The sequence below is a fragment of the Papio anubis genome, chromosome 11, assembly GCF_008728515.1.
Source record: "Papio anubis isolate 15944 chromosome 11, Panubis1.0, whole genome shotgun sequence".
Lineage (NCBI taxonomy): Eukaryota > Metazoa > Chordata > Mammalia > Primates > Cercopithecidae > Papio > Papio anubis.
In genome coordinates, this window is record NC_044986.1 from 84,645,512 (window position 1) to 84,670,764 (window position 25,253).

General features: G+C 34.9%; 1 protein-coding gene across 11 annotated transcripts in view; it reads right to left on the minus strand.

Moving 5' to 3' along the window:
• PTPN20 (protein tyrosine phosphatase non-receptor type 20) overlaps positions 1 to 25,253 on the minus strand; it is a 115,768-nt gene that overhangs the window by 41,309 nt on the left and 49,206 nt on the right. For all 11 annotated transcript variants that reach the window (XR_001906328.2, XR_002524277.1, XM_031652338.1 and 8 more), the window contains 2 exons: positions 10,332 to 10,483; positions 7,422 to 7,512 (listed from right to left, as the gene is read on the minus strand). Coding sequence is in view for 8 of the 11 variants with exons in the window: in XM_031652338.1 (XP_031508198.1) it covers positions 7,422 to 7,512; positions 10,332 to 10,483 (243 nt within the window). In the remaining 3 variants the exon portion in view is untranslated. The remainder of the gene's footprint in view (positions 1 to 7,421; positions 7,513 to 10,331; positions 10,484 to 25,253) is intronic.

The window sequence follows — 25,253 nt, forward strand, 5'->3', positions numbered from 1 at the left end:
CAACCTGGGAGACAACAAGACTCCATCTCAAAACGAAAAAAAAAAAAAAAAGTTTCTTGAAATAGAAAACAAAGCAATGTACAATAAATACAGTGGTGGTTAAGCCTGGGTTTGAATCCCAGATCTCTCTCTATTTGCAGTGTGACTGTGAGAAAATTACTTAATCTCTTTTAGCCTTTTTGTAAAACAAGGACACTAACATACTGACACCTCAGAGGTAGGTTGTTGTGGGAATTAAATATTACTACCTATAACAGACTTAAATTAGTAATAAGCAATAGTAATAAACATATTAGTGTTACTACTACTACTATTACTATTAGTAGGTGGTAGTAATAGAAGCAAACATACAGCAACCTCAAGAAGTACAGAAAGAAGCTTGTTAAATCTCTGCCTTAAAGAGCTTGTTTTCCCATCTATCTACATTATAATGGTGAATCGTATGAAAATTTTTTACAAGTGTAATATACCTTTTGCACTCACAAACCACCTTTTTAACAGTTTATGGAGGTATAACTGTCATACATGTGCACCCATGAGACCACCATAACAATAAAGATAATTAAACATCTCCATCAGTGCAAAACTATCCTCATGCCTCTTTATAATCTATCCTTCTTGCTCTCATCTAGCCCCAAGGCAACCACTGATATGCTCTGTCAATACAAATTAGATTAAATTTTCTAACATTTTATATATGTGGAACCACTGATATACTCTGTCAATACAAATTAGTTTAAAATTTCTAAAATTTTATATATGTGGAAGCATACAGTATATTAGTTTTCTAGGGTGGAAATTTATTTTCACATTCTGGAGGCTGGAAGTGCAGCAATTGTTAGGGTTTGGATGTTTGTCCTCTCCAAACCTAATATTGAAAACTGATCACCAACATTGGAAGTGGGGCCTAATGGGAGGTTTTGAGACATGGAGACAAATCACTCGTGAATAGGTTAATGCCCTTCCTCGGGGTTGACTGAGTTCTCACTCTATTCACTGCTGCAAAAACTAATTATTAAAAAGGACGGGGCACCTCTCTCTCTCCCTCTTGCATCCTCTTTCACCATGTAATTTCTGCACATGCTGATTCCACTTCACCTTCTACCAAGAGTGGAAGCAGCCTGAGGCCCTCACTACAGGCCCAATCTTGAACCTTCCAGCCCGCAGAACCGGGAGCTGAATAAACCTCTTTTCTTTATAAATTAACCAGCCTCAGGTACTCCTTTATAGCAATACAAAATGGACTAAGAGAGAATTGGTACTGAGAATTGGGGTGTTGCTATAAAGATGTCTGAAAATGTGGAAGCAGTTTTGGAACTGGGCCGTGAGCAGAGGTTGGAAGTGTGTGGAAGGCTCAGAAAAAGACAAAAATATGAGGAAGAGTCTGGAAAAAGTGCCCAAAAGCACTTCAGAAATGTCTAGGGCCACCCCTTCCCTAATAGGCCCCAAGGTCTAGAAGGACAGAATGCCTTTTGGGGACAGACCTGGAGCACCACTGTCCGTGGCCACCTCAGGATGCTGCTCCCCACATCCTGGCTGCTCTGGCTCCAGCAATGGGTCAAATGGCCCCAGGTAGGATTTGGGCCACTGCTCCTGAGGGGCTAAGTGGTAAGCCTTGGTGACATTCATGTGGTGTTAAGTCTGCAGGCATCCAGAATGCAAGGGACATGGAGGCTTGACAGCTTTAACCTAAATTTCAGAGAATATATTAAAAAGTCTGGGAGTGCAGGCAGATGCCTATTGCAGGGGTGGAGCCACCACAGAGAGCTCCTACTAAGGCAATCTTTAGTGGAAATGTTGGGCTAGAGTTTCCTTAGAGTCCACACCAGGGCAACTCTTAGTGGAGCCACAAAGGTGCTGGAACCCCACCACAGTAGAGCTATTAACAGCATTCCACATCAGCCTGAAAAAGCTGCAGCATTATTACAACCCATGGAAGCAGCCAGTGGTCTGTGCCCCACAAAGCTATGGGGAAAGGGCTACCCAAGGCCTTGGGAGCCCACCCACACACCACTGTGACCAATATGCAGGGCATAGAGTCAAAGGAGATTATTTTGGAGCTTTAAGATTTAATGTGTGCCCTGCTGGGTTTTGGACTTGCATGGGGACTATTATCCCTTTCTTTTGACCAATTTTTCCTTTTTGGAATGGAAGTGTTTACCCAATGCCTGTACCACCATTTTACCTTGGAGGTAAATATCCTCTTTTTTGATTTTACAGGCTTACAACTGGAAAGAACTTACTCTGAGTCTTAGATATGACTTTGAACTTTTAAGTTGGTGCCGAAACAAGTTGACTTTTAGGGACTATTGGGAAGGAATAATTGTATTTTGCAACGTGGTAAGAACATAAGTTTTAAAGGGCCAGGGCAAAATGCTATGATTTAGATGTTTGGCCCTTCTAAACCTCATGCTGAAACTTGATTCCCAATGTTGGAAGTGAAGCCTAATGGGATGTGTTTGGGTCACAAGGGCAGATCCCTCATTAATAGATTAATGGCATGCGTGAGCTCTCATTCTATTCGTTCTGCAAGAGCCGGGCACCTCCGCATTTCTCTCCTGCTTCCTCTTTCACCATGTGATCTCTGCATATGCTGGCTTCACTTCACTTCCCACCATGAGTGGAAGCAGCCTGTAGCCCTCACCAGATGCCCACTCTTGAACCTTCCAGTCTGCAGAACTATGAGCTAAATAAATCCCTTTCCTTTATAAATTATTCCTTTATAGCAACACAAAACAAACTAAGACAAAGATCAAGGTGGCAGCAGGCTTGGTTTTTCCTGAGGTCTCTCTCCTTGGCCTGCCAATGGCTGCCTTCTTGCTGTGTCTTCACGTGGACTTTTCTCTGTGCCTTCAGATCCCTGATGTCTTCTGTGTGTCCCAATTGCTTCTTATATAAGGACACCTGATGGATTGGATTGGGCACACTCTAAGAGCCTCATTTTATCTTAATTAGCACTTTAAAGGTCCTATCTCCAAATTAGGTCACATCTGAGGTACGAAGGGTTGGAACTTCAACCTATGAATTTTGGGAGAATTTAATTTGGTTCATAACATACGGTATATACTCTTTTGACTGGCTTATTTCACTGAGTAAAATTATTTTAAGATTCATTCATGTTGTTCAATGCATTGTTAATCATTTTTTATTGCCTGGTTGCATTCTATTATGTAGACATACCACAATCTGTTTATCCAACTCTCCTGTTGATGGGCATTTGCACTGTTTCCAGTTTTTGGCTATTATAAGTAAAGCTGATAACATTAATATATAAGTCTTTATGCAGACATACGCTTTACTTTCTCTTAGGTAAAACATATGAATAGAACTGCTGAATCATATGGTAGGTATATGTTTAACTTTATTAGAAACTAACTCCATTTCATTGTAGTGAGCATAAAATGGTATCACATTATGGTTTTAATTTGCATTTTCCTGATTTATAATGGTGAATATCATTTCATGCATTTATTTGCCATCCATATATCTTCCTTGAGAAGTGTCTGCTCAAATCTTTTGCTCATTTAGTGTTGGGTTCTTTGTCTTCTTCTTGATTTGTAGTAATTATAGATTATGAATATAAGTTTTTGTGAGATAAATGTTTTGCATGTATTTTTCTTCCAGCCTGTTGCTTTCCTTTTTGGTTTTATAATAATATGCTTTGAAGAGCAGGGATTTTTTTCTTATTTGATGAAGTCCAATTTATTTTTTTTCTTTTACAATTTGAGGGTTTTGTGTCCTATTTAGGAAAAATTTGCCAAACCCAAGGGCAGTAACATCTTCTCCTAGGGTTTCTTTCAGAAGTTTTATGTTTTTAACTCTAATGATAGGTCTATAATCTACTTTGAGTTAATTTTTATATAAGTTTTGAGGTAAGAATCAAAGTTCATTTTTGGTATATGAATATGCAACTATCCAGACGATTTGTTGAAAGATTATCCCTTCCTTATTGTCTTGCATTAAATTTAGATATTATCATCTTCCCTGTTCTTCTCACATGAGCATACAGAGCACTCAATGAGAAATACGTAAACATGCTCTGAAAAGTGAGAAGCTAACAGAAACCTAAGTCATTACCTTTATTAGTTCTGAGTAGATCCCTGAGAGGCAGACAACTAACAGAAAAAGTATTAGGCCAAGAGTTGGAGAACCTGTGTGACTTGCTCTTTTATTAGTCTTCAAAATGCTTTGTAAGTTATGAAATGGTAAAGAAATGGAAGATATTGTCTTTATACCTAAAAATTCCTATACTACAAAATAAAGGCCATTCTTGCTTGGCATGATGGTACGGGGCCATAAATATGACCATGCAAGTTGAAACCATGCAAAAGAATCTTAATAATCAATAGGAAATACTATTCTTGTTTCATGACTCTTAAATTTTTTTGTGAAATCATTAAAAACTCACTTATTGCTGGCTATACATATATAGAGAAGCAAAAAATAGCAAGACTAACATTTATTTAGAACGTTGTAATTTAAAACATTAGAAATATTGGGAATTAAAGCATTTAATTTGTTTAAAAAAAAAAAAACTTACCAAGAGTAGTTTGAACAGTGTCTGCCTCTTCTTTTTGTTGTATAACTTACAATACAGAGTGAGCATTTTTTCTATGTCTAGGCTAACTTCTAAGTCTGGATCAGTTTCTACCTTTTATCCTTGGCACTTATATTGTTGTGAAATAGCTCCAAAGTTTCTTTCTTTAATGTCAAGTTTTTGCCATCATTGCCTCCCCTAGGTTGCCTTTATCTTTTTCCTCACAACCACTTTGGTCATTCATGTCGGTGAGTTCCCCTTCCACAGGTGCCTTAGGCTGCAACTCTAGAGTCTCTTGAGCAGTAGCAGCGTCAGCATGTCCCTGGTCAGCTAGTTCTTCTATAACTCCATTCAAATTTCATTCCCAACATTATCACTTTTTGTTTCTTTACTGCAGTTTCATGTCTCTCAGCCAAAACTCTCTCTCGATTATACATTTTGATAAAAGGTCATAGGGGTTTACCATTGAGAGACAAGAAGACAACACAATCAGATGCTTTGCTGTGTGTGAACTGAATAACAGGCTTACAGTTACCTATCACTGACATATGTTGAAAGAAGTAACATTTATTAGTCACTGGTCATGATGCACATCTGTTATTTACATAGGGACTTGTGGACTAAAGTGCTAGCAAAGATGCTTATTGCTTTAGGCAATTACTTGCAGTGAATATATTGTGGTAACTAAAATGTGAATTGTATTGTTGTGGGACTGGTGTTATTTAGTTAAACACAGTAACCGATATTTGAGCATATTGAGGCCATGCAAAGTGAAGGCTGCCTATATTTGTAGTGTTCAAAGGTGTGTGAATTCATCCATTTAGTGTTCTCAGCATTTGAAGACGACACACAAATTACTTCTCTAGCTTTCTTGATGTGAATCTTCAGGAACCTTTTCTATAAAGCCAAGAAATGTGTGATTTTAAAAAACCAAAGAGTTTTTTATGATGGCCACTTAAGTTGACTGAGTTTCAGATTAGATTACACTGTGTTATGAGGTAGATACACCAATGGGCCTTTAGGTAGAATATGGTTGAATTACAGTTTCTTTTCTTTTATGAAAAGCAGAAAGTTTCACATAACTTTCCTTACTTTAATGGTTTAACTCTATTTTTTATTATCTTTGAATTTCTTAGTTGTAACTCTTTTGATATCCAGAATAAAAACTTCAAGTCAGATAAAATATTATGTGTACCCTCTATTGTAAAATGAGTGTCTTACAATCCTGAGAGGCTAATTATTAAGGCATGTTTGCTTTTAGTCTCCTTGAGGGCAAACTGCACATGCAGGAATAGAAATTATGAAATTTGGACCTTTGACATTTTGGAGAAGCAACAAATTATTAGCATTATTTATTAAAATGTTTAATCATGGTTCATTACTCTGATTTCAGAAGTATTCATCAATGTACTTCTCCACACTCTCCCCACAGAAGATAACAGAATAGATTATTTTAACCATGTTGGAAATGTATTTATTGTTTTTTATAATCATAAAGTTATTTTCAATTTTAATAAACCCACTAAACATGAGGTATGTATCTAATGACAGCAGTCACTGCATTCCACTCTGGTTTTTATAATAACTATCTCAAGTCTAGTAGGAGAAACAAAAATGAAAATAAATTAAAATATGGTTTGGTAGAAGGGGTGAGTGGTTACAAGATGCTAAGAAACTACTGGAAAAACACCAAACCTACCTTTGAGGAAAATAAGAAAAGCCTGTTGGAGCTGCTGAAGTAAGACAGCAGGAACTGCCTCAGCAAAGAAGGGATGAGTAGTTCTTTCAAGAACTGCAGTTTAAGAGGCATAACAACCAACGAACAAAAAAAGAATTATTAATTCTAGATAGCAAAAGAAGTTCTGTGGGAGAGCTAAGGCTAGAGAAGCAAACAGGTGAAATTCATATGCCATGTAAAACAACTGTACCATGACTGTAACAAAGAGCCAAGAAAGAGCTTTAAAAGAAAAGCTACATGTTCTGACTTGCATTTTAAGGAAATCTCAGTAGCTTTTGTGAATGATCAGAAAGTGAGGCAGTGAAGAAGACCGTAACCAGCTGAGAGTTAAAATGGGCTCAGACTAAGTCAGCAGCCGTGGGAACTGAGAGATGGGGTAGGACCCTGGAGGTATTACAATCAACTGACTCCCTGTTTTCTGGTTTGAACTTGGTGATTAAGTAAGATGTAAAATATAAGAAGAGGATTAAGTTGGAGGAAGTAAAATAGTAAATTTAGTTTTGAAAAACCTTGACTCTGAAAGGAATGTGAGTTATGGAATGAGATTTCCTGCCTAAGATTAAAATTGCATTGTTGTGTTTTGATTCTGCTCTTTGAATGGCCTGAGATGGATAACTCCTAAGAGTAACTAAGTGGGGAGGACAGAAGTGCCACTACCCTCCCATCAACACTGGGAAGCAATGTTAAGGCCCTGTGGAGACAACCAAAAGGCAGCCTCCTGTTGGAGAGGAGATTCATAGCTTTATTGTCCAGGATGAAGGATGCAAATAGCTTTTTTGTGTGTCTAAACAAAATAGCCAGAGAAGGTGGTTAAGGCTTTGGGTACCAAAAGTGGTGTATGACTCAGACTATTGGATTTTGTTTTGGAAGGCTCATGCCCTGAGAAGCAGCAATCTATGAGAACAAGGCTGAAGGACTGCTGTAAAGGACCCTGTGACAGTGGCTGAAGGAGGTACCAGAAAGAGAGGAACTGACTCTCTCCTATGCAGCACATATCTTAGAATCTGCCCAGGTCGCCCAGTGCTATGTGCCAGAACTCTTCATCTTGGTCACAGGCCAAAATGTCTCATACAAAAAGCCATACAGTGCCCTTTTCACTTTTGCTAAATGTAAACAGGAAAATAATCAAAACCATTTTTAGCTTACATGGAAGAATATCTCGGTATCTATTTTTTTCTCTGTTCTTTGGTTGATTCCCAGAGTTGAACTCACCAGGCAGATTCTTCAGTTCCAAAGCCTTTAAAAGGTTAAAAAAATAAATAAATAATAAATTGTGTACTTACTATAACCAATAAACAAGAAAAAAATCTGCCTTTGTTTAGTGCTCATGATCCTTAAACCCCATCTGACATGACCTGCTATTTAATGTTTTGTGTTAAGTTAGATCCCCATTTTAAAAGTACTATATAAAATATCTCAAGTTTAGATGCCAATCAATGAGCTGCTTAATAAGAAAATGTTAAACTTTCTGGAGATACTTCCCATTTGAACTTCATTTTGTTCTTCTTTCATAAAAAAGGAAATACAGGCTAATCACTTCTCCCAACCTACCCACAGATCTATCATTTTATAAATAAAAATAACAAAATAACAATAACAGAAACATGTAAACAAAAAATATATACAAACAGTCTCACAATTTACCCTTCCCCTTTGAAGAAATTATAGTTAGGACCCTAAGAATCCTTCCTTTCAAAAAATTTCTTTACCAAGTGTGAATTCAACAAACACTTATTAAGCATTTAGTAGGTACCTGGCCCTGTTTCAGACACTGGAACACAGAGATGAATTGGATAATGGCCTCATCCTTAAGGAGTGAACAGAGTAGTTAGAGGACATGTAATCAAATACCATGTGACCAATGTACGGAGACACTAGTATAAATGACAGTACTAGATTGCACCTAAAAGTCAAGAAGAAAAGCTCCTAAAGATGAAGTAGCCCTTGAACTGGGCCTTAGTAAGTCATTGGAAGTTAGCATATGAAAAACAGTGTGTACATAGAAGGAAAGAGGAGAGAAGGTGAAGGGGTGGAAATAATGGAGGCATAAGCATCCCTTTGGGAAACTGTGACTAATATGGTAATAAGAGCACAGAGCACATGATCTAGTCCAACAACAGACTAAAACTACAAACGATCTTGTTTCGTATATAAATGAAATTAGGAGGTAGCTAGTCAAAATCTATTAGAATATTTGTGGAGAAAGCCTGAGAATCTATACATTTTCAAAGCTCTTGGGTAACTCTTGTGTAGCCAACCTAGCAACCATGGGGAAGAAGGAGCCTGTGAAGGTTTTAAGTAGTATGATAAAATGATCAAGTCTTTCTAAAATTAATTAATGAAATTAAAATTATTAAATTAATAAAATTAATTAATGAAAAATCTGTAGGAAGAATGAGAAAAAATTTCATAAATGAATAATGATGGCAGATGAGTCTCATTAGATGTTAAAAGATAATATGAAACTCTGCTAATTAACAGAGTGATACCAATAAAGGAATAAGAAAATCAGTAGAAAAAGTCCAAGAATAAATTAAAATATATGTAAAGCTTTAGTATATGATAAAAGTGGCATTTTGCATCACTCAAGGGAAGTTCCAGGAGAGTCTTGGGACAACTGGATAGCTATATAATGCTGAGTCCCTATCAAACATCTTATACCAAATTAAATTCTAGCTGCATCAAAGAGTTAAATGCTTAAAAAATCATAAAAGTACTAGAAAAAAACATGAAGTAATTATTACAATCCTAGAGTAAAAGAAGCATTCCTAAAGAGCACCAAAAGCCCCAAACCCAGAAGCCCCAAAAGAAAAGATTGCCATATTTGACCACTAAAAATCAGCTATTTCTTCATGGTAAACAGGCATGTGTGTGCAAGTGCATGTGAACCTGTATGTAACACAAACAACAGCAGAAAAAATACTACATGTAAGACACAAAAAGGCACAATTTTTTCCTTAAAGAGTTAGTAATCGGCCAGGCGCGGTGACTCACACCTGTAATCCCAAAGGGCGGATCACCTTAGGTCAGGAGTTTGACGCCAGCCGGCCAACATGGTGAAACCCCGTCTCTATTAAAAATACAAAAATTAGCCAGGTGTGGTGGCAGGCACCTGTAATCTTATCTACTCAGGAGACTGAGGCAGGAGAATTGCTTGAACCTGGGAGGCAGAGGTTGCAGTGAGCTGAGATCACACCATTGCACTCCAGCCTGGGGGACAAGAGCGAGACTTCATCTCAAAAAAAAAAAAAAAGAGTTAGTAACCAATAAGAAAAAAAAAAAATAGAAAATGGGGCAAAGAATTGAAACTAGCAGTTCTCTGAAAATATAAAAGGCTTAAAAACATATGGAAAGATATTCTTTTGTTCTCAAATAAAGAAATACCAATTAAATAATCAATAAGAAACAATTTGTCATTTAAGAGATGAGAAAAGATCCAAAAAATTGATAGCCCAAGATATTAATATTGTCTTTCTAGGAATTTGTTCTAAAAATATTTAAATATATGCATACAGTATATGAAGAGAGATGACTGCCGTTCATAATAGCAAAGACTAGAACAACCTAAATGTCCAAGTGTTGCATGGTAGTTAATTATATGGATAAGAACCTTAATTTCAGAAATTAAATATTATAAGTATCTCAATTTTGAAAATTAATTACCATATAATTACTATGCAACACTTAAAAAAATGAGATACTGCTATACATGCTGATAATATATTTGGAAATTGTATCTAGGTGGAAAACATATTTAAGGATGTAAAGTGCATTCCAACAAATTTTTTAAAAAGTGTGCATGACAAAATGACAAAATGAATAGTGTAAAGGCATCCTAGAAAGTCTTGAGAGAAAGAGAGAGACTTTCTATTTTATATCTTTTTATGTTATTTGGCTTTTTTTTTTCTAACCATGTACATCTATTACTTTAAAATATATATAATATTTAAAAGTAAAAATAATGTACTAAAACCAAATAAAGAAAAGAAAAGAAACCCTCTGGCAATGATATAAAAAAAGAAATCACATATAGACTTTTGTTAAGAAAATATTTACCATAAATTCCTGCATGATATCATATGCTCCTGTTTTTTTTTCAAGCATTTTCAAACAATCCTTGATGGCTGTCTGCTCATGAAAATTGAATATTAATGGCCGAATCTGAGCCAACTGATGTAGTTCCCCTTCAGAAACAATTTTGTGTGTATCTAAGGAAAAGAAAAATTCACATATAAAGTCACTGGTATATATGTGAAGGGAGATTTTATTTTTGTTTCTGTTTCTCTTAAAGGCACAACCATTTAAGGGTAAAAAGAAGTTTATTTTTCCACAGATAAAGAGTACATTACTTTGAAAGAGGCTTCCTTTGGAAAAAATCATGGCTATTTACACCTTGAAATTATACAAAATCCACTGTCCTTGGAGAAAACTGTTCAGTGCTACAAACATAACAGATGCTGTGTATTGAGAAGTGTTCTGCTTTATAATGTGAATTGGGTATATGGATTGACAGTTATGCCAAAGCAAGAACGTACAAGGCTTAGATTAGGAAAAAGAGAACTTTTGCCTTCCCTGGGACCAAGTGTTTGGAAGTTCCTAGAGTCTGAGATGTGGGGATGTGGAGAGTTCACAACCTGTTTCATTACTCTGAAACAGATTGAACATGAATACACACACGTGCACACACACCAAGGATGGAGAGAATCTATGCAATATAATTAATAAGACTGAATAATGGATACATATGGACACTTGTAACCAGTAATTAGGGAGAACGTTCTATTAATATTTAATAACATATGCAATCTTTTTATTTTTAAAATTATGATCTTTTAGGTCATGTTGACAGTCAAGGTTCCAAATATCTGAAATTTTATACATCAGGTCCACTGGCCAAAATGCAATGAATCTAGAAGTCAACAGTAAAAGAATATTTTAAAAGCTTCAAAATTTTGAGGTAAGATGTTCAAGTAAAACAAGTTCTCATCATCTCTTTGCAAAGCCAAATAATGTGAACAATAATCAAGTTAATACCAGCAAAAAGATACATACAAAACAATACAGAAAAAGAAAGAGGTGGACATTTCTAAGAATCTGCACATTCCTGGGAAGCACATCTTGTCTTGGAACTCCACTATATACAGAGGCTGTTTGTAGAATTGGAAGTGAGGGTTCTTGGTTGGGATAGACAGGCACAGAAATCCTAAAATTTCTCACAAATTTCCCTAACCTTAGTATGAAAGGAGGTCTAAGCAGGCTAGAAGGGGAGATAAAATTTCCACCAGAGTAGAAGCCATTTTGATCATCTTTGATCCCCAGCAGGAAAACCTTTAGACCTTCACATTGTGTTCCATCTTTGCTAGTACAAAAGCTGAGAGAATGAAGAGAGAAAAAAAATGAAAATGTAGAATGACTGGAACAAACACTGGTGTTGACTCCCCAACACTGATTCTACCCCTCTGGTTAGTTAAAGCCATTTGTGATCATTCCACAGTAAGATCCTTCCAGTGAATAATTCAGAAATGGGTAGGTGATTTGCGCCACCCACAGAAACAGGCTGGTCTTGTAAAAAAGAGAAGCAAACCTCTCTTCTACCTTCATCCCTCTGTACAGACATAAACAAAGAAGCATTAAGGACCTAATTATCATAGTCTGCCCTCTTATGGCCACAAAAGGAAGGAGTATAGCAAATGTGAAAAACATAAAGAACCTATGTTCTTGGTGACATTAGCAACTGATCATACTGAACCTGGAATCCTTCCTATCTCTGGACTTCCATTATGGTAGAAAATACATATCTTTATCATTAACATCATTCTGAACTTGGTCTCTTTTCTTGTAGCCTGGTCCAAGAAAGGTGAGGTTTCAGCTGTAGATCACGGGAATCATTTCAGCCAGTTTACAGAAAGGGATTTGATCTAGCTATTTGGTGCTTGTATCACCATTGGGTGGGCTTGAAGAGCAGATGCCTCTCTCATTATGATCCAAGAACACTGCATAATGGTCTGCCAAGAAAAGTTCTGTCTCTACTACAATTAGGAAACTGAGGAAGTTGGAGATCATTTTTTCTAGCCACTGGCTCCTGGATGACACCACTTGAGCAACAATGGAGAAATGAGAAAGTCACTACCACAACTGTTGGCTCTAATAACACATCACCTTACCTATAATGAGGACCAGGAACGCCAAGCCTGCTGTGATGCATAGCAACAAAATGGATGTCTCTCTAAATATTTACATCTTGGCTAACTGCATATGATTAGTGAAGCCCAAATAAGCTACCAGGAAGTCTTGAAAACATAATTTTTCATTTTTCTGCCTGTGCCATATAGGAAGGTACACTAGGAGAAGGGTCTGATTGATATTGAGTAAGGGCATCTATGATATCTGCTTAACATTTCAGCCATACCATGCCCTTTGAGTATCCTGCTCCTCAGTCCCTACCCCTTCAGCACACTTATCATTGTCCTCAGGCAAAATAAAAAATGCAGCCCTCCAAAATATAGTTTACAGGGGAAGATAATGAGATCCAAATAAAAATGGAAATCAAGAAGAATTCATTCCTGCTCAATCAACAAAATCGAAGAGATAGAAAAAACTATACATGTTCGTAACAAAATGCAATAAAACATGAAACAGAAAAAATAATAATATAATATAATATAGCATGCAGAATAATTTTTAAAATCTATTCTAAAATGGAAGATAAGCTTAAAAAGGAAAATTCACTGTGTACGCAACATCTGTCAAAAGAAAAAAAAATAAATTATTTTAAGTAAGAGTTCACAAGGAGATAAGAAAACAATAGAATGAGGTAAAAATTAGTTTATAAACCTAAGAAAATAAAAGTAAAACTCAAAAGTACATAATTATAGCAATTTATAATTATATCAAATTCTGCAAGAAACAAAGCAGACAGTTCAAAATCGACTTATTGACATAGGACAAAGGCATGTGTACATTTATTAATGAAGACAAGAAAGGTTTAAAAACAAACAATGAAAAGATAATGCATGTGAGGACCTCATCAGAGGCTCAGGAGAAAAGCTGGAGACAGGGTGAGGAACTTGAGAAATCCTCCTTCATGGGGCAAGCTTGGGAAGGGGAAAAACAGCATTCACAGGAATGGCACAAAGCATGTCCAGAATGCTTTTCCCTATTTCCCTAATGGACCAAAAGCATAAGAAGCTGGGGAAAGGCATGAAACTCTGTCATCCTCAAGGCACAAGTGAAGACTCATTAACATTGGGGGTAGGGAAGGGAGAAGAGCATCCCGGACTCAGGCCATAAGACATTCCCTACCCCTGGAGAATGGACAGAACAACAAAGAAGGTACCACCTGAGGCCTTCCTAAGACTGAGGCTGAACAAGGACATCAAAGAATGTCACCTCCAACCAGGCTGGCAAGCAAGGTAATCATAAGTAAGAGCTCTGTACTGCTGGGAATTAGACAAGATCATGGAGAGGACCTTCTCTGAGGTGCATGTACAATGGGAAGAGCTAAAGCAGAAGGTGGAGTAAACACTGAGGCAAATCCTCTACATGCAAGGTAACACTGGAGGAATTTGAAGCTGGTGGTGTATTGAGGGTAACCATAGCAACATCAAATCCAAGCCCTGCTGCATTACTGAATAAATTGATGCAACTCCTCACACTGAAGGGCTACCAAAAAAAGAGGCATGTCCATCCCTATGTACCACAGCGTCTAGAACTTAGGTAAGAAATACTACAATAGCTCCTCTTTATCTGCAGGGGATATGTTCCAAGACCCCCAGTGAATGCCTGAAACTCTGGATAGTACTGAACCTGACTATCATCAACTGAAACATATTTTTGTTCATGTCTTCCACCCATAAATTTAATGTCTTTTCCATCTTAAGTAAGCATGTATCATGCACTGTGGCCATAACTTTGGCACTCTGATGTGCAACAGCAAAACTTGGATAGAAGATTCATTCTTACCATAGGTCTAAGCAACTTTAGCATATGATTTTTTTTCTTTCCTTATTAAGTCAAAAACTTTCATCTTTTCATGTAAAGAAAGCACTTTACAGCTTCCTTTGGCATATACAAACTGCCAGCATTACTGCTCTTTGGGGTCATTACTAAGTAAAATAAGAGCTACTTGAACACAAGCACTGTGAGGCCAAAACAGTAGATCTGATAACCAAGATGACTACTAGTTGGCTAACAGGCAGGTAGCATATACAGCATGAATATGCTAGACAAAGGGACGATTCACTTCCAGGCAGGAAAGAGCTAGACAGTGTGAGGTTTCATCACACTGCTCAGAACAGCGTACAATTTAAAACTTACTGTTTATATCTGGAATTATCCACTTAACATTTGTAGTCTGTGGTCGACTGCAGGTAACTGAAACTATGAAGAGTGAAACCACGGATAAGGCATTTTTACTTCCATCTCTAGACTATACAATATCCAGTTTTCAACCAAAAAATTATAGAGTACACACAGAAGAAAAAGAGAAAAAAGTTGTCAAGAGACAAAACAATCAACAGAACTTGGAGCTACAAGGTTATTTTGTAGAAAATAGCTACAAGAAATATTTTTTGTAGAATTTTTTGTATAAAAGCTACAAGAAATATATTTTTTTAAAACAGAGATATAACATATGTTAAAACTGTCAAGTGATGAATTTAAAATAGTAATAATCGAGGTGTGAAAAGTCAGTGGGAAAAGTAAACAACATACATGAACAAATGGAGAATTTCAATGGAGAAATGGAAACCATAAAAAAGAATCAAGTGGAAATGCTTAAAGTAAAAAAATATTGTAAGAAATTAAGCACATTATTGATAAGCTCATCAGTAGATTTTACAGAGGCAAGAAGAGTTCATGAATTACAAAATAAATCAAGAGGGATTATCCAAATTAGAACACAGAGAAAAAAAGGTAGATGAGTGGCGGAGGCAGAGAAGAAGAGACCATCCAAGAACCACAAGCCAATATCAAACAGACTAATATATTATACCTGTAAATGGAATCCCAAAATAGAAGAGGAGAATTGGGCAGAAAAAATATTAGAAAAGATAATAACTGAGAATTTCTTCCAAAATGAATGAGACACCAAGCCTCAGATCCAAAAGCTCATCAAAAACAATATAAGCCAGAAGACAACTGAGTGACAACTTTAATGTAATCAAAGAAAAAATCCACACAAAGAAATTAAGATTTCAGCAAATACATGACTAATTATAAAAGCTAGTATTCTTGTAACAATAATGTGTAACTTCACTTTTTCTTTTCTACATGATTTGAGATGACATTTTTCTAAATTTATTAGTCTAAAAATAAAAAACTGTCATAACTTTAGATTGTAAATCCACATTTTGTTTTCTACATAGAAAACTAAAGCATTAAAAACATTATTTTATGTTTTGGGACACATAATATATAAGAATGTAATTTTGTGATAACAAATGAAAAAGGTGGGGGGCAGAACAGTTAAAGGAGCACAGTTTTGTGTGTGTGTGTGGTTTTTTTTTTTTTGTATTTTACTGAATTAAGCTGGCATAAATCCAAATTAGAGTGATAAGTTTAGGATGTTAAATATAATGCCCATGGTAACCACAAAGAAAATAGCTAAAATATATATATAAAGGAAAGTTTTAAAAAATTTAAATTTTTTTTACAAAAGGCAACTAAATACAAAAGGAAACAGTAAGGCAAAAAAAAAAAAAAATGAGGAACAGAAAAGCTACAAGAAATATTTTTTTAAAACAGCAAAATGAGAGAAGTCCCTCCTTATCAGTAATTACTTTAGATGTAAATGTATTAAACTCTCCAATTGAAAGAGAGATTGGCAGAATGGATTAAAAAAAAAATAAAAACATGACCCAACTATACACTGTCTACAAGGGACTCACTTTGATCCAAAGACACAAATAGGTTAAAAGTAAAAGAAATATTCCATGCAAACAGGAACCAAAACAGAGCATGAATAGCTATATTAATATCAGATAAAATCGATTCTAACTTTAAAAAGTTAAAAATGACAAAGAAGGACATTATATATCAGGTTCTACATAAAAGGTTCAATACAGCAAGAACATATAACAATTATAAACATTTATGCACTTAATAACAGGTAATCAAAATACACAAAGCAAAAATTGACAGGAATGAAGAGATAAACAGTTTTATAACAATAATTGAAGACTTCAATATCCCATTTTCATTAGTGGATAGAACAATCAAACAGAAGAAGAGGGAGGAATTGAACAATATAATAAACGAAGTATATCTAACAGATACATACAGAATCCTCTGTGCAACAACAGACCACATATTCAAGAACACATGTAATATTTTGCATGTGTTAGGCTTTAAACTAAGTATCAATCAATTTTAAAAGATTATATCACAAAGAGTATCTTCTCCAAATACAAGAGATAAAATTAGAAATCAAATATAAGAAAAACTGATAAACTTACAAATTTGTGAAAATTAACATATTTTTAAAATTCCAATGGATCAAAGAAGAAATTACAAGGGAAATTAGAAACATTTAGAAATGAATGAAAACATAACACAACATATCAAAACTATGGGACACAGCAAAAGCAGGGTTAAGGGGGGAATTTATAGCTATAAATGCTTACACGAATAAAACAAGACCTTAAACTAGCTTTACAACGTAAGGAATTACAAAAAGAAGAACAAACTAAACCTAAAGCTAACAAAAGGAAGGAAATAGTAAAGATTAGAGCAGAGGTCAAAATATAAAACATAAAAAAGAGAAAAATCAATGAAACCAAAAGCAAGTTCTTCAAAAATATCAACAAAATGATGTGATGAACCTTTAATTAGATAAACTAAGATAAAAAGAGAAAAGAATCAAATTACCGAAATCAGAAATAAAAATGAGGACATTACTACCAATTCTAAAGACACAAAAAAGATAAGGGAGTACTATGATCAATTGTATGCAAATAAAAAAAAAAAAAAGCTGGATAACCTCAATGAAATAGACAAATTTATAGAAACACAAAACCTACCAAAACCAAACCACAAAGAAATAGACCTATAACTAGTAAGGTTATTGAATAAGTTATCAAAATTATCCCAAAAAAGTAAGCCCTGGATCCAATGGCTTCACTGGTAAATTCTACCAAACATTTAAAGAACTAACACCAATACTTCTCAACTGTTCAAAAACATTAAAGAGTAGGGAACACTTCCTAACTTATTCTACGAGGCCAGCATTATCCCAATATCAAATTGGGATATTACCCTACAAGAAAAGAATATTAAAGGCCTATATCCATCTTAAACATTGATGTAAAAATCCTCAACAAAATAGTAGCAAAGCAAATATTCAGCAGCATATTAAAAAGATCAAAAGACTATGTGGGATTTATTATCGGAATGCAAGGATGACTTAACGTCCTTAAAATCAAGGTAATACAACACATTAACAGAATGAAATGGGAAAAAAGACATGATTATCTCAACTGATGCAGAGAAAGTATTTGACAAAATTCAACATCCTTTCAAGGTTATATTCTTTTTTTTTTTGACAGAGTTTCACTGTTGCACAGGCTGAAGTACACTGGAGAGATCCTGGCTCACTGCAACCTCTGCCTCCTGGGTTCAAGTGACTCTCCTGCCTCAGACTCCAAAGCAGCTGGGATTACAGGCACCTGCTACCACGTCCAGCTAATTTTTGTACTTTTTCTTTAGTAGAGACATGTTGGCCAGAATGGTCATGAACTCCCCGACCTCAGGTGATCTGCCTGCCTTGGCCTCCCAAAGTGCTGGGATTACAGGCATGAGCCACCATGTCCGGCCTATTTGTTTGTAGAAAAAAATTCAACAAACTAGGAACATAAGGAAGATACATAAACATAATAAAAGTTATATATGGAAAACCCACAGCAAACATAATCAATGTTGAAAGAGTAAAAGCTTTTCCCCTAAGATCAGAAACAAGGCATGGATGCCACTTTTGCCACTTCTACTTAACATAGTATTGGAAGTCCTAGTCAGAGAAATTAGGGGACAAAAAGAAATAAAAGGCATCCAAATTGGGGAAAACAAAAAGCAAACATCTCTGTCTGCAAATGATATGATATACATAGAAAATCCTAAAGATGACTGCATTTTACACACACACACACACACATACTCACACACAGAGTTAAAAAAAATGAATTCTGTAAAGTGGCAGGATAAAAAGTCACACACAAAAATCAGTTGCATTTATATATACTCACATGAACCACCTGAAAATGAAATTAAGAAGACAATTTCATTTATGATAACATATAAAAAGAAATAAAATACTTTGAAATTAGCCAAGAAGGGAAAGGGAAAGATTTGTACAAAGAGACCTACAAAACATTGCTGAAAAAAAATTAAACAAATATATCTCATGTTCATGGTTTGGAAGATTTAATATCATTAAGATATCAGTACTAACCAAAACGATCTACAGATTCAATGCAATCCTTATCAAAATCCCAATGACCCCTTCTGCATAAACAGACAAACTCATCCTAAAATTCATATGGAATTTCAAAGGACCCCAAACAGCTAAAACAATCCTGAAAAATATGGGGAAAAAAAAAGACTCACACTTCTTGATTTCAAAACTTACTACAATACTACAGTAATCAAAACAGTCTGGTACGGGCATAGACAGACATATAGGCCAAGGGAATAGAAGAAAGAGTCCAGAAATAAAACCCAATTATTTTCAAAAGTTGTCAAGGCCATTTAATGGGAAAAAAACAGTCTTTACACAAATGGTGCTGGGAAGCTGGATATCCACATGCAAAATAATATAATTGGATCTTTACCAAATGCCGTATACAAAAATTAACTCAAAATGGATCCATTACCTACATGTAAAAGCTAAAATTATAAAACTCTCACAAGAAAACATGGCAATAACTTCATGACGTTGGATCTGGCAATGATTCCAAAGGTACAAACAAATTTTTAAAAATATAATTAATAATACTGACATATATACTTCAAATGGTTAAGATAGTAAATGTTACGTTATGTAAAGTTTACTACAATAAAAATAATTTGGAGAAAATACAACTAAGTAACCCGTAGATCAAAGAGGAAGTCACAAGAGAAATAGGAAGACATTTTGTTAAAAATGTATAGATTTTATTTTTTAGAAAAGTTTTATATTAAAAAAATGAGCACATAGAATTCCCATATATTCCCTGCCAAAGTTTCACTTACTATTAATGTTTTACATTTGGGTGGTACATTCATTAGTATTGAACCAATATTGATACATTTTTGTTAACTAAAGTGCATACTGTATTTTGGTTTTCTTAGATTTCCTTAATGTCTTTTTACTGTTTCAGGAGCCCATCTAGGATAAAACATTGTATTTAGTTGTCAGGTCTCCTCGGGCAACTTTTGGCTACAACGGCTTCTCAGATTTCCTTGTTTTTGATGACCTTGATAGGTTTGAAGAGTATTGTCCAGGTGTATTCTTCAATGCCTTACTATTGAAATTTGTCTATTTTTTTTGTCATGATTAAGACTGGGGTTATGGGTTTTCAGTAATAAGATCACAGAAGTAGAGTGCCATATTTATCCATAGTATCAAGGGTATATTCTATCAACATGATGTACGACAGTTGATGGTGACCTTGATCACCTGGCTGCAGTAGTGTTTATTAGGTTTCTCTACTATGCAATTATTCTTTGTACTCCTCTGGCCATACTGTACTTTTTGAAAGAAAGTCAATATGTGCAACCCACACTTAAGAGTTGGGAAATTATGATCCACTTCCTTTAAAATTGAATATCAATGTAATTTATCACAAATTCTTCTGCATGGGAGATTCGTCTCTTCTTTCCCATTTATTAACATATTTAATCATTTATTTATATCAGTATGAACTCATGGAAGATTATTTTATACTTCATACTATAATCCACTGCTACATTAGATTGTTGTTCAGATTGTTCCATCTTTTGCTACTTAGAATGAGAAAACATTATAAATTGAATGAAAATAAAAACACTTCAAAATGTGTGGGATGCAACTAAAGCAGTACTTACAGGAAGATTTGTTGTATTAAATGCTTGTACTACTGTTGTCCCTTTGTATTTGCAAGGGATTGGTTCCAGGACCTCCCACGAATACCAAAATCCTCGGATGCTCAAGTCCTTTACATAAAATAGCATAGTATTTGCATATAATCTAAACACATCCTCTCTCTCAGATACTTTAAATCATGTCTAGATTACTTATACCTAATACAACATAAATGCCATGTAAATAGTTGCTATACAATATTTTTAAAATTTGTAATTTTTTGTTGTTGTATTGTTATCTTTGTTCTTAAAATATCTTTGATCCACAGTTGGTTGAATTTGCAGATGCAGAATCTACAGATATGGAGGGCCAGTTGTATTTATGAAAAAGAAATATATCAGTAATCTAAGTTTCCACCTTAATAAATTAAGAAAAGATAAAATAAAATCCAAAGCAAGAAGGAAAAAGGAAATAATAAAAAGCAGAAATCGATGAAATTGAAAACAATGAGAAAGTAAATGAAACTAAAGGCTAGTTCTTGGAAAATATCAATAGAATTGATGCAGTATCTAGCCAAACTGATCAAGAAACACAGAACAAAGACACATTTTATGTAATTGAAAAAAAAGAGAGGTGATCAATGAAGATAAGACATTAAAAAGTTAATAAGGAAATATTACAAACAACTCTAGTGCCATAAGTTAGAAAATTTACATGAATGGGACAAATTCACTGAAAAATACAAACTGCGAAAGCTCATTTAAAAAAAAGAGAAAGACAACCTAAATAGTCCTATATCAATTAAATAAATTGAATACTGTTGTGGGCTGAATTGTGTAATCCCCCCAAAAATACATATATACTAAGTCCTAACTCCCAGTAACTAAATGTGACCGTCTTTGGAGATAGGGTCTATAAAGAGATGATTCAGTTAAAATGAAGTTATTAGAATAGCCCTTAATGTAATGTAACTGGTATCCTTATCACAGAGATAAGACACGGATATACACAGCAGGAAGACCATGTGAAGACACAGAGGAAAGAGGGCCACCTGCAAGCCGAGGAGAGAGGCCTCAGAAGAAATCAACTTTGCTGACACCTTGATGTTGGACTGCTAGCCCACAGAATCATGAGAGCCATTCTTCGATACTTTGTTATAAAAGCCTCCCTCCGCAAAAAAAACAAAACAAAACAAAACAAAAAAACTAACACAAATATGTATTTAGAAACCTCACAAATTCCGGGTCCAGTTGGCCTCACTGGTGAATTTTACCAAACATTTAAGGAAGCGATACTACCAATTTTATACAAACTTTTCCAGAATATTGAAGAGGAGAAAACACTTCCAAACTGATGTTTATTCACCAAAGCATAAGTACTCTGACACTAAAAAAATTCCAAAAAATATATTTAAAAAGTCCTAGAATTAATGAGAGTTTAGGAAGGTTGAAGGGTAACACATGGGTAATATATAAAAATCACTCATATTTCTATCTACTATCAATGAACAATAGAAGCTACAATATTTTTCATAAGTCCCATTTACAATAGCACCAAAACATATGGAATACTTAGATATGAATGTAACGAAACATATATACAATCCATATGTTAAGACTGCAAAACAAACAAACACCGATGAAAGAAATCAAAGCAGACCTAAACAGAGTGAGGAATGCTTCCATCAGGAGAAACAACTACAAATCCATTGAACTGGAATTGGAGAACGCCACTAGGCCATTTTGGGCTCCTCATATGCTACTGAATCATCATGGAAAGAGGGATTACTACACTGCCTAGTACGCTGGATTCTAAGTATTAAGGGGAAACGGGGCTACTGCTATCCAATGGGGTAAGGAGGAATATGTCTGCCATGCCAGTGATCCTCTAGGGTGTGTCAAGGTGATTAAAGTCAATGGAAAACTACAACCACCCAATCCAGGCAGAACTACTAACGACTTAGATCTTGAGGAATGAATGTTTGGGTCACCCTATCAGACCAGGAACCACAACCAAATAGGATGTTTGCTGAGCTGAAAGAGAATACCAAACAGGTGTAAGACAGCAGTGATCAAAACCAGATACAACCATGTGACCAGCTGCATGAACAGGGATATAATATTGTGACTTTTTCTTTTTTGATATGCATATTGTATATATATCATATTTTTGTTTTCTTTTAAAAGTATTAAAGGGAATATGAATCACTTGGAAAAGAAAGACTATCACTGAAGATAAGAAAGAGACACTTTTGGAGAAGGGGAGAGAATGTTTTCAGTTGTACACAGATTAGTTTTATCACTGTAGACGCAAGCATAATGTTGTCTTTATTTGGATATTAAGTAACATTTAAAACGATGTGTATGGGTGCCAGCCTGATATAGTGTGGACCGTGACAGCTTTATAATATGTTAACATGGCTAGGCTGGACCACTTTTCCCAGAATTCTGTTTCCTGAATGTTTCCAGCTAAGACAGGGCACAAGCGAGGTCCTCATCCTCATGTCAGATATGGAAGGCGAACATGGGGCAGCAGCTATTCTGTGCTCAGATGCACTGTGGATGATCTCTTGACTCCCCTCATTCTATATGTGGAAGGAAGAACCTAAAATCACAACAGTGCCAATCCTACCTGAATGAATATAACTGGCATGTCATTCTATCTAAATTTCAAACAAGTTTACACAAGAATGCACAAAATAATTTAAAATCACCAAGGTAGCAAAAACTTGCCCAAATAGCTACAAAAATGTATTTTTTAAAAAGTTAGAGGGAGGATTTTCCTTTCCAGATATATTTAGAGTGAATAGAATCAAAACAGAATACTATAATACGTCCACAGGAAGAAACAAGTCAATTAGTAAAAAAATTTAGAGAATACAAAAGGATCAAACATTTTTAGAAACTTAATACGTGATAAAAGTATATATAAATTCATTTGGGAAATGTGGTTTACTTAGTGAATAGTGCTGGTATAACTGTCTAGTCATATGAAACAAAATACAGTTTTCTATACCCCTATAATATTTAGTAACAAACTGCAGATAGAGTCATGATCTAAGCAAAATAAATGAATAAAAATTCTGGAGAAAATTTAGGAGAATATTTGTATGTTTTTCCTGTAAAGAAGACCTTTTTAAGCATTTTAGAAATTAAGAATGTTCATGAAGGTCTCCCTTCTTAAGATAGGGTCACAATTTATAGCACATTTGTAGAACAAACAACATGTTAAAATTTCCAACATGTGAAGAGTTCCTACAAAGTAATAAGAAAAGAAAAACAATGAACAAAGTGTATAAATACGCAAATCCAAGAAGAAGTTAATAAACATATATTAAGATACTTGATCCTGGCCGGGTGTAGTGGCTCACGCCTGTAATCCCAGCACTTTGGGAGACCAAGGTGGGGTGGATCACAATGTCTGGAGTTCAAGACCAGCCTGGCCAACATGGTGAAACCTGGTCTCTACTAAAAATACAAAAATTAGCCAGGCATGGTGGTGCGTGCCTGTGGCCCCAGCTACTCAGGATGCTGAGGCAGGAGAGTTGCTTGAACCTGGGAGGCAGAGGTTTCAGTGAGCCGAGATCACGCCATTGCACTCCAGCCTGGGCGAGAGAACCAGACTCTGTCTCAAAAAAAGATAATTGATCCTACTAGTAATCAGTATAACAAAAATTTGAATAATAAGGAGATGCTGTTTTTCATCCATCAGATTAGCAAAAATTAGAAAAAGGGTTATCTAATAATAATAGGAAGGTGGGAAAATTGAACCATCCCTAACAGCTTAGGGTAACAATAAATTTCTCTAAGCTTTTGGAAAGGAATCTGGTATTGCCCATTAAAATATAAGATGAACATAAACTTTTTCTTAACTATCTTACTTTAGGGAATCTAACCAAAATCAAAGTATCAGTACTTAGGAAATGTGTAAAAATATATAATGCAGAAAAAGTCAATTGGAGAATGGGTGAATGTATTATGGTATCTACATACAATGAAATATTAGACAACTATTAATCCTATGTTAGAATATGTCTTAACCTATGTACATAATACAGTTTAAATTTTAAAAACTATGGTTGCAGAGTAATTGTAGAGTTGTAGAGCACACATCAATTTTCATTTAAACTTTAAACAGAAAATCTGTTTTTATATCTTTGTGTATTGTTAGATAAACTATTAATATTGGTTGCCTCTGAATCAGGATTCAAGATGACGGGAGGAAATTATTAACTTTTTCTCGATATCATTCTATATTGATTTTCATTAAAATATTAGCATATGTTAACTTTATAATTTATTTTTTAAATTTTGGCTTTTAAAATATTTTATTAAATGTTAAATAGGTACAAAATAATAATTAAGTGAAATATCTTTAAGAAAAAGAACAATACATACCCAATTTAAAACAGAACATTAGCCCCTGATGCTCCTGTGTCCCCTTCCCAGATCTCATTCCTCGTCCTCCTCCCTCAGGGTATAATCACTATTCTGAATTGTGCTATCATTCCTTTTGTTTGTTTTGTTTACCCTTTATGCTGTTTTGCATTTTTTGCAAGTTTATATAGATTAAATTATTTTGTTTTAAATCTCGACTTTTTTGCTAAGACTGCATCTGGGTTTATTCATCTTCACATTAAACAAAATACAATATTTAATTCATACATGCTGGTGTTGACAGATATCTGAGTTATTTACAGTTGAAGTCTATTACAAACAAGCCTAGTATGGACATTCTTGCATATGTCTTCTGTTACAAAAGGAAAAGAGTTTCTCTAAGATAAATAACCAGGAAGGAAATTGCTAGGACATATGGCATGTGCACATTAAAAAAAACACCAAATTATTTTCCAAAATGGTTTCCATCAAGCCACATACTCACCAATATTAACTATTATCACATTTTTAAAAATGGAAACCATCTAGTCAGTGTAAATTATTATTTCA